Source organism: Alligator sinensis, unplaced genomic scaffold (genome assembly GCF_000455745.1).
Source record: "Alligator sinensis unplaced genomic scaffold, ASM45574v1 scaffold553_1, whole genome shotgun sequence".
NCBI classification, from domain to species: domain Eukaryota; kingdom Metazoa; phylum Chordata; order Crocodylia; family Alligatoridae; genus Alligator; species Alligator sinensis.
This window is the reverse complement of record NW_005842389.1, coordinates 1,380,211-1,393,669: the sequence shown is the minus strand read 5'-3', so window position 1 is coordinate 1,393,669 and position 13,459 is coordinate 1,380,211. Positions and strand designations below refer to the sequence as shown.

General features: G+C 60.4%; 2 protein-coding genes across 3 annotated transcripts in view; both read right to left on the bottom strand.

The window, feature by feature from the left end:
• Positions 1-46: 46 nt before the first annotated feature.
• VSIG8 (V-set and immunoglobulin domain containing 8) lies at positions 47-3,932 on the bottom strand. Its single transcript, XM_006029632.2, has 7 exons — positions 3,884-3,932; positions 3,302-3,477; positions 2,648-2,849; positions 1,570-1,734; positions 1,141-1,263; positions 395-533; positions 47-170 (listed from the first exon to the last, which is right to left on the bottom strand). Exons 1-7 carry the CDS (start codon positions 3,930-3,932, stop codon positions 47-49), a joined length of 978 nt encoding a protein of 325 aa, XP_006029694.2.
• Positions 3,933-8,576: 4,644 nt separating this feature from the next.
• CFAP45 (cilia and flagella associated protein 45) overlaps positions 8,577-13,459 on the bottom strand; it is an 8,914-nt gene continuing 4,031 nt past the window's right edge. For both annotated transcript variants that reach the window (XM_025211123.1, XM_025211124.1), the window contains exons 6-10: positions 13,176-13,322; positions 12,293-12,406; positions 10,482-10,675; positions 9,414-9,638; positions 8,577-8,780 (exon numbers count right to left, since the gene is read on the bottom strand). In XM_025211123.1, the coding sequence (XP_025066908.1) occupies positions 8,705-8,780; positions 9,414-9,638; positions 10,482-10,675; positions 12,293-12,406; positions 13,176-13,322 (756 nt within the window). In that variant the 3' untranslated portion in view covers positions 8,577-8,704. The remainder of the gene's footprint in view (positions 8,781-9,413; positions 9,639-10,481; positions 10,676-12,292; positions 12,407-13,175; positions 13,323-13,459) is intronic.

The following is a 13,459-nucleotide window of genomic DNA, read 5'->3' as shown; positions in this document are numbered from 1 at the left end:
GCCACACAAGACCCTAGCTCTCCAAGCCCATTTTGGAGCGCTTGCCCTAGTGCCCCAGTGCATGGACAGGGCAGGGACCAAGGTCACCCTGCTCACACTGCTGGCACTGCAGATAGCTGACGGAGTGATGCTGGGGGCTGGCTCTGCCCGGGGTGGCACTAGCACTGTTCCTGTGGGTAATACAGACCACGTGAGGTCCCAATTACTTCTCCCCAGCCCCTGCTGCACACAGCCCACGGCCTGCCTGGCACAGCCAGCAGGCACTGGCTGTGGGTCATGCCAGAGCACCACAGGCAGATCCTCTACCGTGATGCTTTCTGTGCAGCCTCACCTCCACCCACCCACCACTGCCACCCCCACTGCCACCCCTTTGCCCCCCTGCCACAGGCATTACCTGCTGTCCCCAGGCACCTCCCGCCAGCAGCACCTCCGTCTGTGGCACCACAGCAAGCCCCAGATGAGCAGGATGAGCAGGATCAGGAAGAGGAGGGACCCCAGGATGGAGCCCACAATGACCCCCACCCGAGCTGCACCTGCAGGCAAGGAGCACACCTGTCACCTCCTCCCACGGGCCACGTAGGGAGCATGGGGCTGCCTCCTCCCAAGCGCCCTGTGACACCATCTGCTGACCCCATGCACACCCTGGCACAGGGCAGGACTCATATCACTCAACCCAGAGCCCCCCTGCTCCGGGTGCAGCCCTCCCTCCTGAACAGCTCATCCCAGCGAGTAACCCTGGGACTAGCTCTGGCTGTGTCCTTCCAGCACGGGACAGACTGTGCAGGGAGCCCGGGCCTGCCTACGGCCAGAGGGATGTGGACTTCGTGGCAGCTGGTCGTGGGACTCAGGCCCCATGTGAGGTGGTGGGAAGGGGGCATCTCCCCTGTCCTTAGTGGGAAATGCTGGGGCTGAGCTCAGGGTCCAGCTCCTCTGTGCCTTGTTCAGGTGCTGCAGGTAAATACATGCCTTCGGGGCTCTGTGGCACTGGGTCCTTCCTGCTCATAGCCCAGCCTGGCGTCAGCTCCCATTTGAGGGGCTCCTGCCAGATGCTTGGGACAGGTTGGGGTGCAGTCCTGTCCCAGCTGGAAGTCCCAGCGCGGCCTCCCCCGGCACCCTGACCCTGGTGCCCCCACACCCTACCTGAGCCGACGGAGATGGTCACGCGGCACTGGGAGTAGCCCACCCTGTTGGCCACGCGGCACTGGTAGATCCCGGCATGCTGCTGCGACAGGCTGTGGATGTACAGCTCCCCGGGGATGTGCCCTGCCCAGGAGAGACACGGCCTGAGTGCGGCTCCTGGGACCCCTCACGCCGGGAGCTGCAGCTTCCCTGTGCCCTGAGAAGCCCCTGAGCCCCTGGAGGGCTCCCTGCCAGCCCCCCGCCCCTTCCCAAGTCAAACGTTGCTCCATTCAGAGCCAGATCCTTTGGCCAGGCTGGAGCTGAGGCCTGAGGCACTCGTGTCCCTGGTGCAGCCAAAGAAATGCTCCCAGCTCAGCACAGGGATCACTCCCACCTCCACCACGCATGGCCTTGGGCCGCCAGCTCCCCACGGGGCCTCGCACCGCTTACCCTGCCCTGTGCCCAGGGGCAGCTCCCCCGCAGCAAAGTCCTCCTCCACTCTGGACCACTGGTAGGAGAGGGGAGCGGAGCCGCCCTGGCAGTAGCATTTCAGGACAACATTGCTGCCCTCGACCTGCTCCCCCTCTGTCCAGCACTGCGGGGTCACTGGCTTCTCTGTGGGGCAGAAACAGACTGCGTCAGCCAAGGGAGTCCAGCCGGGCTCAGAGACGGACAGACCCGGCCTTGCAGATGGACAGGCAAAGCAGGTGCTGGGTGGCCGGGTCCCCTCAAGAGTCCGGAGGGGAAAAAGGAGTCGTGGGGCTGGCAGGGCCGGGTCTGCATCCAGATTGCAGGGAGCTGGCAGGGTCGGGGCAGGGAGGGGTCGGCCACTGGCTGGTTTAAGGACTCCCGTTTGGAGCGGCTCTGTGGCTTTAGGTGCCCAAAAACTGGGGAGGTGCTGGCCCGGCTGGACTGAGCCCTTTTTTTTCTTAAAGAAAGAAATAAATAAATATAACTTTACCTCCAGCACTCCACCAAGTGGCCCCTGTGGTTCTCTTGGCAGATCAAAGCACACTTTGATAAAAACCTGTTACACAGTTTGCACCGCGTATCCACGCACCCATCTCCATACCCATACTACCACCAACTGCCCTCCTCAGAGGGCCTAGCCTGCCCCTGACTTTTTTTTTTTTAAGGAAAATTTTTTGTGTCCCAAGTCAAATCAGCCAAATCAATTCCAAATTCATGCGTCATTCAAGAACCAAATGTGGCCCTGCTACCAGCAAGCATCCTCCACCCCTGCCTGGGGCTTCAGATGCTTCCAAATCCTTTGGGGGGCATCCTACATGCAGGCCCAAGCCTGGAGGCTTGGATTCGGATACCCCCAAGCTTCACTTGCTCCCAGCCATACGGCTGTAGGAACAAGCTAGGGAGGATTCTCCATTTCCAAAAAGTCAGCATATAGCTGAGATCTTCCCACCGGAAGTGAGAGTGGGAGGGTAACTATGCATGACTACATGGCCAGGGAAGGGTCCACGTGCGAGCAGGAGGGTCTCAGCTGCGGTGCCTCGTGGGGTGTGGGGCTCACCTTGCACGGTGATGGTGACCTCGTGAGTGGCCAGCGTGTGCTTCCTCACCCGGCACTGGTAGGTGGCCGTGTCTGACACCTGCAGGTTCGCCATCTGGATGGAGGCGTCGTGCTGGCTCGGGTCCTTCTGCACAAACGCCACCCTGTGCTGCAGGCCCGGGGTGCCCGGGTACCTCACCTGCTGGTCCTGGTAGGTCAGGAACTGCAGGGAAGAGCTGCCATGAGTGACCATGGGGAGGTGTCACCGGGGTGGGGGATGTAGGTCCCAGAGGAGGCAGCCCCTGGAGGAGGCAGCCCTAGGGCAGGAGGAGGCTGCGGGGGCAGTGGGTGAAGACTACACTGAACGGGGGACACTGGCTGGCCCTGCCCTGGGGAGGGGCTGGCTAGGCACGGGTGTGCAGCTGCCAGGGAGCGGCTGACTGAGGAAGGGGGTGTGATGTACTCATCCAGGGCAGGAAGGGGGCAGGGGTGCAGGGCCCCTCAGGCCGGGAGTCTGAGCCAGCTCCCAGCGGGCGGTGCCCAGGGCATGGGCAGGGTCTGCGCCTGCTGCGGAGGCAGGTGCTGAGGTGGGAGCAGAAGCCAAGTGTGCTGGATGCAGAGCAGAGGCAGGCTGGGGCGTGCGCTGGGCTCGTGGAGGGGCAGGCTGGCACTCACCACACTGTCTGGGTGCACTGTGTCTGGGCTCAGCTGGATCCACTCGATGCCCACGGCACCGGAGCCATTGTCCTCAGGCTCAAGGGTGTAGGGGCAGCCCAGCTTCACTGACTCCCCTTTGGCCAGGTACAGCACCTCCCGGCCCCTCGCGCTGATCTGCACGGCCGCCGGCAGGGCTGGTAGAGGGACAGACCACTGTCACACTGGGCAGGACAGACATTCGAGCCTGGGCAGCCTGCATGAGGGGCGGCAGGAGCCCACCAGTGCCCACACACAGACCTCTGCCCTGCCCTGCCCTGGTCAGGGGGTGCCCAGCCCCAGGAGCCCTGGCAGGTCCTGCCCATGGCACACGGGAGCAGCAGGTGTTCGCTACCGCTCGGGCAGGCAGTGCCAGGGGTTGGTTGGGCCCAGGGCCAGGCTCAGCCGGAGGGGGCTTAATGCCATGTTCCCTGGTGGCTCCCACCCTGCAACTCACAGCTGGGGAAGCGGCTGGCCCAGCCCCCCGGCCCCTTGCAATGTGCAGCGGTCAGGACCCACTGCCTCGCCTGCGGGGTGGCAGGAGGGTTTCCAGGAGGGGTCTACCTGGCAGGAGACACAGGAGCAGGAGCAGGGCAGCACTTTGCTGGGCCATGATCCCACAGCCTCTCGTGGCACAGCTGGACTGGAGCTGGAGCAAGGCAGGGCAGGGCGCGTGCGACCAGAGGAGGCTCACACCAGACAGAGCAGCCGTGCTCGGGGCTGCTTTTACATGCTGGGTTGGGCGCTTCTCCCAGCGGGAAGATGCCTGTGGGGTGAGTGGGGTGGTGAGAGAGCAGCCGCCAAGCCATGAGCAAGGGCTGAGCCTCGGCCCCTCCCTGGTAATTAGGCACCAGCTCAGTATCAGTGTGGGGCCTCCCTCCCCTGTGATTATTCTGCACCGAGAGGTGCTGGCTTGGCGGGGGGGGGTGCCAGGGGCACTGCTGCATGTCAGTGTTTAAATGGTCACTGGAGGAGGCTGCTCCCCTCCCCCCCGCAGCCCGGGTGAGCCCCAGCACCTGGGTGAAGGGTCAGCCAGTCTGTGGCATCCACGGACCCCTGCCTGCACCAAGGCTGAAGCTCTTGCCCTGAGCCCGGCGAGGCGGGGTGGATGTAGCTGAGCCCCTGCCTTGCCCTGGGGGCACGGGGCTGCAGCTGGCCTGGGCTCGGTGGCGCTCTGCCTCGTTACCAAGGGGGCAGGTGGGGGGGCCCAGCTGGTGCAGGACCTGACTGGAGGGAGACAGGATGGCTTTGCCTAGGAGCCGGGGCCAAGAAGCGACCAAGACAGCCCTGCCAGGGACTTGTACTCCCTGCTCTGCCTGGTGGTGCTGGGCTGCATGTGGGGTGCTGTGCCAGCCCCGTGGCCCCACTGCCACCTCACCAAGCCCCAGTGCACAGGGTTTTATGTAAAGCCAGCCCGACAGTGGCTGGGGGCCCGGGCCGGGCTGGAGCCCAGTGCAGTGGCCTGCCACTGACCAGCGGTCTCTGCCCCGCCACAGTAGGACCCCTTTCCCCCCTGAGCACACCCCCTCATCCAGCTCAGGGACTCACCCCCTGGATCTGACCCAAGCTGGAGCCCCCCTGGGCAGGGGGAGCCAAGTTCATCACGCCCAAGGCTGGGCCCTCCCGTCACAGCCTTGATTTTACAGGCAGCTGAAGATGCCCCCCAAGGAGAAGCCCCAGGGGGCAGGGCCCTGGCTCCAGAGCCCCAGTTGTGCCATGTGCCACGCAGGATGGCCCCAGCAAACCATGTACTGCAGCCCCTGCCAGCCCAGGAAAGCGCCAGCCTGGGTGCGACAGCAGGGCCTGCCTTAGCTCCCAGTCCAAGGGACACAGCCAGGCCCAGCTCGGCCACAGCTCTTGCCTGGGGCACAGGGCACGGCCTGAGTCTGTGGTTTCCCTGGTTGTGATGCGCAGGCTGGGTGAGATGAGTGGCGCTGCCTCTGCCTCTGCCTACGTGATTGTTACCTCTCCTTGGGTCACCTGCTGCTCTGGTCACTGACCTGTGTTGCACATTACCCCTCGGTGGGCCGGGCCTGTGCTAGGCACATCCTCGTCAGTGGTTAATTATCTGGCAGTGACCCTGGCTGGCTGGGGAGGGGCTGGTGTAGAAGCTGGAGAGGCTCTGGGCTGAAGCCTGTGCCAGTTGTGGCAGCTCCCCTGCTGCATGCCCACCAGCTCCAGGTTCACCTTGGGGTGCAGCTGCCAGCATCTCACCACAAGGCTCTTGCTGCTTGAGATACGTAACAGTTTTGGGGCCCTGAGCTCAGCAGTGAGCTGGCCAGCCTGTGCCTTCTCTGCCCTGAGCACCTGCCCTGCCTGTGCACCTGCCTGTGCACCTGCCCTGAGCCCTCCAGGAAATCACCCTGCAGCCAGGCTAGCCAGCTCAGCCTCAAAGCACAGCTTGCACCTCTGACGCCCTTAGACCACTAGGTCCACCTTGTTCACCGCTTCCAAGTGAGCTGGGGGTGCTCCTCCACTTGGGGCAAGGACAGAAGACCTGGGGCAGCAGAGTCCGGTGCCACTGCTCCGTCTGTCTGCTCCAGTGCTGCAGGAGAAGCCAGATTGCAGTCATTGCCTTGTTGCATTCAGGAGTAAAACCCCCGGGGAGCTCGCTTCCCTCCTTGCAGGATAGGAGTAGACAGATGAAGCAGTTCAGAGGTGGGTCTGGGGGGAGCACAGGTGCACATGCACCTCCCTGTGCTTCCTGCTCCACCCCAAGTTTAAACCAGCCGCCTGGCAGTTCTAGCCCAGCAGCGCCGAGAGTGTCACTTCACTTCATCTCCCCGATCCCTTCTAAACTCTTCATTTCACAGGTGTCGAAGAGCCGCTTTCCTTTCTGAATGGTCTTGATGTCCCACCGATCGAGCCAACCTTTGTTCTGCTGTGCTGCTGCCTGGTCCCTGCTCCTGGCAGCGAAGCTCCTATTTCACAGCCCTGCAGGCTGTTTTGACCTCTTTCCAATGAAGTACTATTTGTTTTTGCTTCAATCTTAAACTGAATAAGCCAGCCCCAAGCCCCTAGCCTATCAGTACAGCTTCTAGTTTAGGTTTAACTGGAGAGCAGTGTGTGCCGTTCCATACGTGGTGACACACCTCACCAGCTGCACCCCCCGTTTCAAACCTAGATCCATCCATGGAGCAGGTTCACTGAACCAGCTGGTCCCCAGTGCTGAGTCCTTCCCCCTCTTTGAAAAGGGTGCGACTTTCCATCCGCACAGGCCTGCATCAGACACGTCTCCGTGGCCCCAGGATCTAAGTGCCTCACGCTCATCGTGGTCACCCGGTGCGTGGGCAACACTGTCGCCCACGCGCCCACAGTTGTGTTCCTCAGGTGGTGCCACCTCCTCTTCCACACAGACCACTTGCCCGTCATCTCCCATAGGCACAGCTCTAGCCACTGTAAAATGTCACCCCATGGATATGGCGGGGCGTGCAGCATCCTGCACTCCTAGAGCTGCTGCCTGGCGGGCCGCAGGACACTTCTTTGTGCCGAGAAATGCACCTGCCGAAAATTTCTTTGTGCCGAGAAATGCATGGGCTCTGTGGCCCGTTCTGGCTGGGCACCCACCAAGCTGCTGCATTTGGATCTCAGGATGCAGGGCCTGTGTGCGCTGCTTCTGCCCCAGGGCCTGGCAGGCTGTGGCACTGGGCCTCTCTGCCACATTTCCTGGCCATAGTCACAGGAATGGGAGCTCGTAGCCCTGCTGCCTGTGGACCCCAGGACCAGCACTGCCTGGAGCCTCTGGGAGCTCACTCGTGCCCTCTCCAGAGCTCCAACCTCACGCCTGCTCTGGGCTGGCAGTACTCCAAGGGATAGCGATGGGGGAAGCCAACAGGGGCATGGGCTCCACAAGGGTTTGGAAACCCCATCCCACATTGCCCTAGCTGGCCCAAGGGACATTTAGCCCCAGGCCCCATAGTCCACGCTGGCAGGCGCTGCCTGGCTTTGTTCCCTCTGGCCAAATTCCTCAGAGTCCAGCCCGCCACCCCCTCCTCCCCACACACGGCTTCTCTGAAGGCAGTCCCACTCCCACAGGTGAACTGCACATGGGCAGGGCCCCTGCTACAAAGGCCTGCCCCTCTGGGGGAATGCTGCTACTCCAGAGGGTGGGAAAACTGGGTTTCCCCTTAGCTTCAGCTATCTCACAGCCCCACAGTGCTGACATTGGACTGGGATGACTGCACTGCCCAGCTTGTGTCAGCACCTGGGAATCAGCTCACCGCAGAGCAAGAGAAACAAGCTGGTGCCTGGCTGCATCCAGGGTGGAGCCTGCAGCCCAGAGCAGCAGTCCCTGATGCCAACAGAATGCACTCTGCGTGCACCCATGCCCCAAGTTGCCACTGAGGATGTGCTTAGCTGCTCTAAAGGGCTGGTGTGAGAGCTACCCCAGCTCCCAGCCATGCTCCAGGATTCCTCAGCATTTAGGATGCTTGGTCCCCAGCCACAGCTTACTGCCCTGACACCCAGAGGGTCCATGAGGGCAGTCCTCACCATCCTCAACAGCCACTGCGGGTTCTTTCTAGGACAGCTTCTAGGACAGAACCAAAGCAGCAGACTGCAAAGGAAAACCTGCAGCAGCCCTGACTGCACTGCCGCTATCAGCACCTCCACGAGGGACAGCTACAGCAGGAGAGCCAGCCTACGGGTGCTGTCAGCCCAGCATGTGTTGTGACAATCACTGGTGGTGCTGAACATAAGGAGCAGAAATGAGAGCCTCATGCTCACAACCAAGGCATGGCAGAGCCCCCAGCGCTGCAATGGTTCTAGGGGAGCGGTTCTGATCTACTTCCTCTCCAGAGCTAAGGCTGCCTGATGGGCACCAGCAGCTTCTTCATGCAGGACATGATGTCAGTGGGGAGGGGGAAGCAGGATGGGGAGCTGGGCAGGGTGCTCCCTATCACCAGGGACTGGCCGCTCTGGCCCTGCCCCAAGCACCAAGGAAGCTAACATCTACACTGATGCACATCTATGGACCTTGGCCCAGGGAAACAATCCCCCTGGGCCTTACCCAGCAGACACCCAGGAGTCTGGCAGAGCTAGGACACGGGACTCTCTGTGGACATGGAGAGACAGACTGTCTGCTTTTGCAGACATGAACATACTGTCAGACCCCCATCCTGGGGAGCATGAGTGGCCCAGAACCTAGACTCCATCCACCAGGACACACTGCAGTGCTGAGCAGCAGAGGTCCCAGGTGGCTCCCCGCTCTGCACGCCAGGCTGGCTCAGGTGAGTGACAGTGGTGGAAATGGCCAGCTCCAGAAATAGCTTTATTCATAAACACTGTGAACTAACAAAATAGACAATCTAGGCTGGGGGGAGGCCACATGCGACCCCCTCCAAGTCTGGGCCAGACCAGAGTAGGCTGGGCAGTGCGTGGAGACCCTCAGCACTTGGAGGCTGGATTCATAAAGGCCTTACGCTCCACTTGCACATAGTACTTCTCAGGGAGGCCAGTGGCTCTGGAAACAGAAAAAAAACCTGGTAAGAGACCCAGACCACTGCCATGGAGCAGGACACAGTATGGGGCCACCCACCATTGGATCTCCAGCTACACCAGGGCCCAGAGCCAGCTAGGAGGGGCCCAGCAACACATCTGGCACCTCAGCCCCCAGGCTAACTCAGTGAAACTGGCTCCTTCCTGAAATATTGAAGCTTACCCTTCCAACCTCTCCCCAGGGCCCTGCTGCCTGAAGGCAGCTTTATGATCACAACACAGGCCAGAAGGCAATGGTTGATCCCAGCTTCCAGCTTTTCTCCCACAGGAAGACCCAGCCCCCAGTGAGCATGGGAGTGTGCAGGGCAGAAAGGAGGCTCAGAGCAAGCGGCAGGAAGGGAAGCTCAGGGCAGCACACAGCAAAGTGAACTGCCTCTGGCCCTTCTAACCAGCTCTCACCACGCCTGGACCAGCCTTGTTGCAGCTGCCCGGCCCTCCCCAACCCATGGCCTGGGCCCACTGCCCTACTCCAGCACCACCCAGCAAGTTTCAGAGCCTCAGCCTGCCCCAAGACATGGTGAAGGGGCAGGAAAGGGACAGACAGCATGAGCTGTGCAGAATCAGCAACCCTCAGAGCTTCCACAGTCCAGGCCCTGACCTGAGCTCCTCCATCCTCTGCCTCTTGAGCTCTGCAATGCGTTCACTGCACTGGCGCGCCTCCTCCTTCAGCTGCTGGCCCTCCTCAAAGATGATGGCTCTCTCCTGCACAAGCTTCTGCTGATGCTCATGCACCTGACACCGCAACTCACTCGCATGCATCAGCCGCTGGGCTGCCCTCTCCTCCTGCTGCTTCTGCTCCTTCTCTATCAGCTCCTGCTGCTCTCTGTGGGAGATGACAGGACTGGTGACAGGGTCCAGCCCAGCCCCGTGCATGGGCACTGCCTGTCCTCTCCAGCTGCAGGCTGGCAGGATGATGACCATCCTGCCAGGGGTAGCTTTGCCTCCCCTCCCGCAGACACAAGGTAATGCATCTGCCCAATATGGAGTCTCCACTGTAGCTTGTGCCCCGCAAGCTCAGCCAGAGCTGCAGAGGGCAGGCCTGATGCACCAGATCAGTTGGCAGGGTCCTTGTTGGGGCAGGGACCCAGTTCAGGCCAAGGTCTGAGCACAGTCTGAGTGAGCACCTGGCTTTGGCCCTGTGCTCCCACTGCTGCAGGGCAAAGCAGCCCGAGAGAACAATTTCCTATAGCCCCCAAAGCCTGGATTGTGGAGACAGAACTGCTTCCCCCAGTGCTCCTTGCCCCAATCAGGAGGAAGGACTCAACAGAGATAGGGCAAAGCCTGTGACCAGGCAGCCCCCAACCACAGGCACTGAGAAAGAATACATGGTCTAAGAGGCCTCAGAGCACTGTAGCGCTGAGCAGAGGGAGGCTGTCAGGCCAAAGGCTCCTTGCACCTGCTCACCTCTCCAGACCCCTTCAGTGCTGGATCTGTCCAGGGCTCTCAGGTCCTTATTGCATACATCCCAGCTTGCTGACAGTGACTGTAGGGGACAGGACTTGCCTACCCAGCCAGTCCCTGTCTCTAGACCCTTGACCATTGGGAAAACTCCCAGCCCCAGTCCCAACCACTGGGAAAAGCCCTGTGCCCCAGCCCCCACAGGCACACTCTTCAGTGCCTGTGACCCTGCTGCCTTGTTGGGGCTACACTGCATGCTTTATGCTACCTGAGTATCCTCTCAAACTCGCTGCGGTCCCGCTGCACCTGCACAGCCAGCCTACGCTCCTTCTGAGCAATCTGCTCCAGCAAGCCCTGCTTCAGCATGGCTTCCATCTCTGCCTTCTTCTGTGCGGCCTCCTTCTCCTTTTGGCGCCATTCACGGTCCTTGGCTTCCTGGTTCCGCTTGGCCCTGAGCTCATCCTGCCGGGAGGGAAGCAGCAAGGAGCTAGGCCGAGATGCTGTCCCTACTCCCCACTGGGGAGTTAGCCTAAGACCCTAGGGCTGCCTTTGCCTGGCTTCTCTAGGGCTACATAGAGTTGAATGGGCTTTCCACCACCTCCTGCTCCGTGTGCAGTGCTGGCTTCCATGGCAAAGCAGGAAAAACCCAGCTGAGCTGCAGAGCCTGGGTGGAGCCAGCAGTGTCAGAAGCTGCAGACACCATGTTACATGCGAACTGAGCTGAGCTGGGTCAAGCTACAGGGACACATGAGCTGGGCGAGTGTCATCTTGTGGGGGGGCGGATGCTGCCACACAGCAGTCCTAGAGCTCACAGGACCTGCAGCTGCCAGCCAAGGAGCAAGGCAGGCCTCAGGGCCAGCAACTGGTGGCAGGACTCGACCATCCTTCCTCTCCGCTGCTGACCCTGTGTGGGGCAGGCAGCTAGGTACACAGGGCACCGAGAGCTGGGCAGCACAGCAGGTTCCATTTTCTTGGGAGTGCAGACAGCCCTGGTTCTGCCCTGACTCTCCAGCACGCCCGTCTCCTACCTCCAAGCCCCCCTCCCCACCAGCAGCCAGGCCTGGCTACGCTTTGGAGCTGGCCTCTCAGGAATAGCACAGCGGAGGGCCCTTGCCCTGTCACAGTCCAGGGGTAAGTCTGTCAGGCCTGCAAGAGTGACCTGCCTTAGCTAGTCATTCCTAGCCTGGCCCGCTTTGTTGGGCAGGGTGAGGGGCATCACTACTCAGCAAAGAAGGTGGCCTGGAGACTGTGCCTGCTGTCAGGGCTGTGCACAAGGATGGTCTTCTGGCACATGGATTCTCTGCTTAGAAGGACATCCACAAAAGACCTTGTCAGGACCTTCAATCCTCGGGAGTTTGGGGATTCTCCATTCACACTGGGAGATCCCAGAAGGGCTCACATGAAGCTCCTTGGCTCTTTCTGGGAGAAACGGCAAGGGCAAGATATCCTCACCTGCCTCTCTGTGCAGGGCCAAGCAAGGGAAGGCTGCTTTGCATCGCACTGGCTCAACAAAGCAGCAGGACAGATTTACCAACGGCTCCCTCATCTCCCCACAAGCCTTAGTGAACTACCCTGCCCCTCACAGCAGTGCCAGTGGAGTGAGGAACTTGCACTGATCCTGGCAGGAGAGCTGACAGGCCACAGACACTGCAAGAGAGAAGGCTGCACCTGGGCACCAGAGAAGCTGTTTGCTCTGGGGAGCTGAAGTGGGACTCTCAGCCACTCACCTCTTGTAAAAGAAACACAGCGAGTTTCTTGCCCCCTGCTTGTCCTCTCCATCCTCTCACTGGACCTAAGGGCTCACTGGAGCTCGTTGGCTCAAGCCCAGGGATTGCTGCCTGCCTTGGAGATCTAATGTCCTCACCATGAGGTCAGGCTGTCATATACCCCACCCATGTCCTGTTCACCCCTCGGGTTCCAGCCAGGTCTCAGTCTGCTCTGCCTCCACCTAGGCTCGGGAGGAAGCATCCCCATTATTCCCACTGGGTGCCTTGGTGCAATTCCCTCCTGCTCTGCTGGGTACCCAGCTGCCAGAGAGGCTGGGAGGGAATGAGGGGCAGGTGCTGCCAAGTGTATTACCTTTTCTGCTTGGTGGTCCCAGGCCCTTTCCTGTAAGGCCCTCAGGCGGGCCGTTTCCATCTCCTTCTCCCGACGGGTCTTCTCTTGCTCAGCCTCGAATTCTGCTTCCCGTGCCTAAACACAACACAGCCCAGATCCATGAGCTGTTGGACCACCCTGAGCAACTGACCCCTCCAAAGCACCAGCACACATGGGCAGAGCCATCATTGCATCACACATGTGCATATGCTGTGTTACTCATGCATGCACAGCATTCACACACAGGCCGTGTCATATGCACATGTCCCCAGCAGCCACACATAACCATGTGCAGCATTAACATATGTATGCAGGGTTCACACACTGGCACACAGAGTATTCACACAGTGTTACACATGCATATATGCAGTGCTCTTACGTGCAGTGTTCAGTGTCAAACACACGTGCCCAGCACTCACACGCACTGCTCCTGTGTGCAGTGTTGTGTCACATCCACCTGTACAGCATTCACATGTAGGTTCCTGAGTGCAGTGCTCAGTGTCACATACTTGCCTATACAGCCTTCATATGTGCAATGTGCATGCACATGGTGTTATATGCACATGCCATGTTTGCACGCACCGATCACACTGTGCCGAGCCCCACATGCACACTTACACACCCTTGTCTGACTCCTTGCAGGAGCTGGCAAAAAGAGACCCTCTCCCCCCGACACACCCTGCCTTTGCTCTCCACTGGACAAAGGTCCTGGAGCAGAATCCCTGCTCTATACAGAGGTATGTGCTGCCTACGCACATCAGCACACAGGGCTCTCTTGTGTTCTCCTCTAGGCCCAGAGATACTGAAACCAGAGGTTGTTCCAGCCACTACTCAGGCTCTGCAGGCCCCTGTCCCTGCACCATACCATTTTCTGCTTCTGGTACTCCAGCACCCGCTGATCAGCCAGCCTCTCCTGCTCCAGCTGCTGCTCCTTGCGCTTCTGGTTTTCATCATTGATATGTTTAATCTCAGCCTGGATTTTCTTTTGCTGCTCCTGCCTCTGTTCCAGTTCCTGAGGAAGGTACAAGTGGGTGGGACTGAGACAGAGGCCGGGGGACAACCCAGCATGGATCCTTGTTCTGTTTCTTTTTCCTCGGCAGCTTCCTGACGCACGATGGTGCTATGCCCAGTGTGAACCTGCCAGACCAC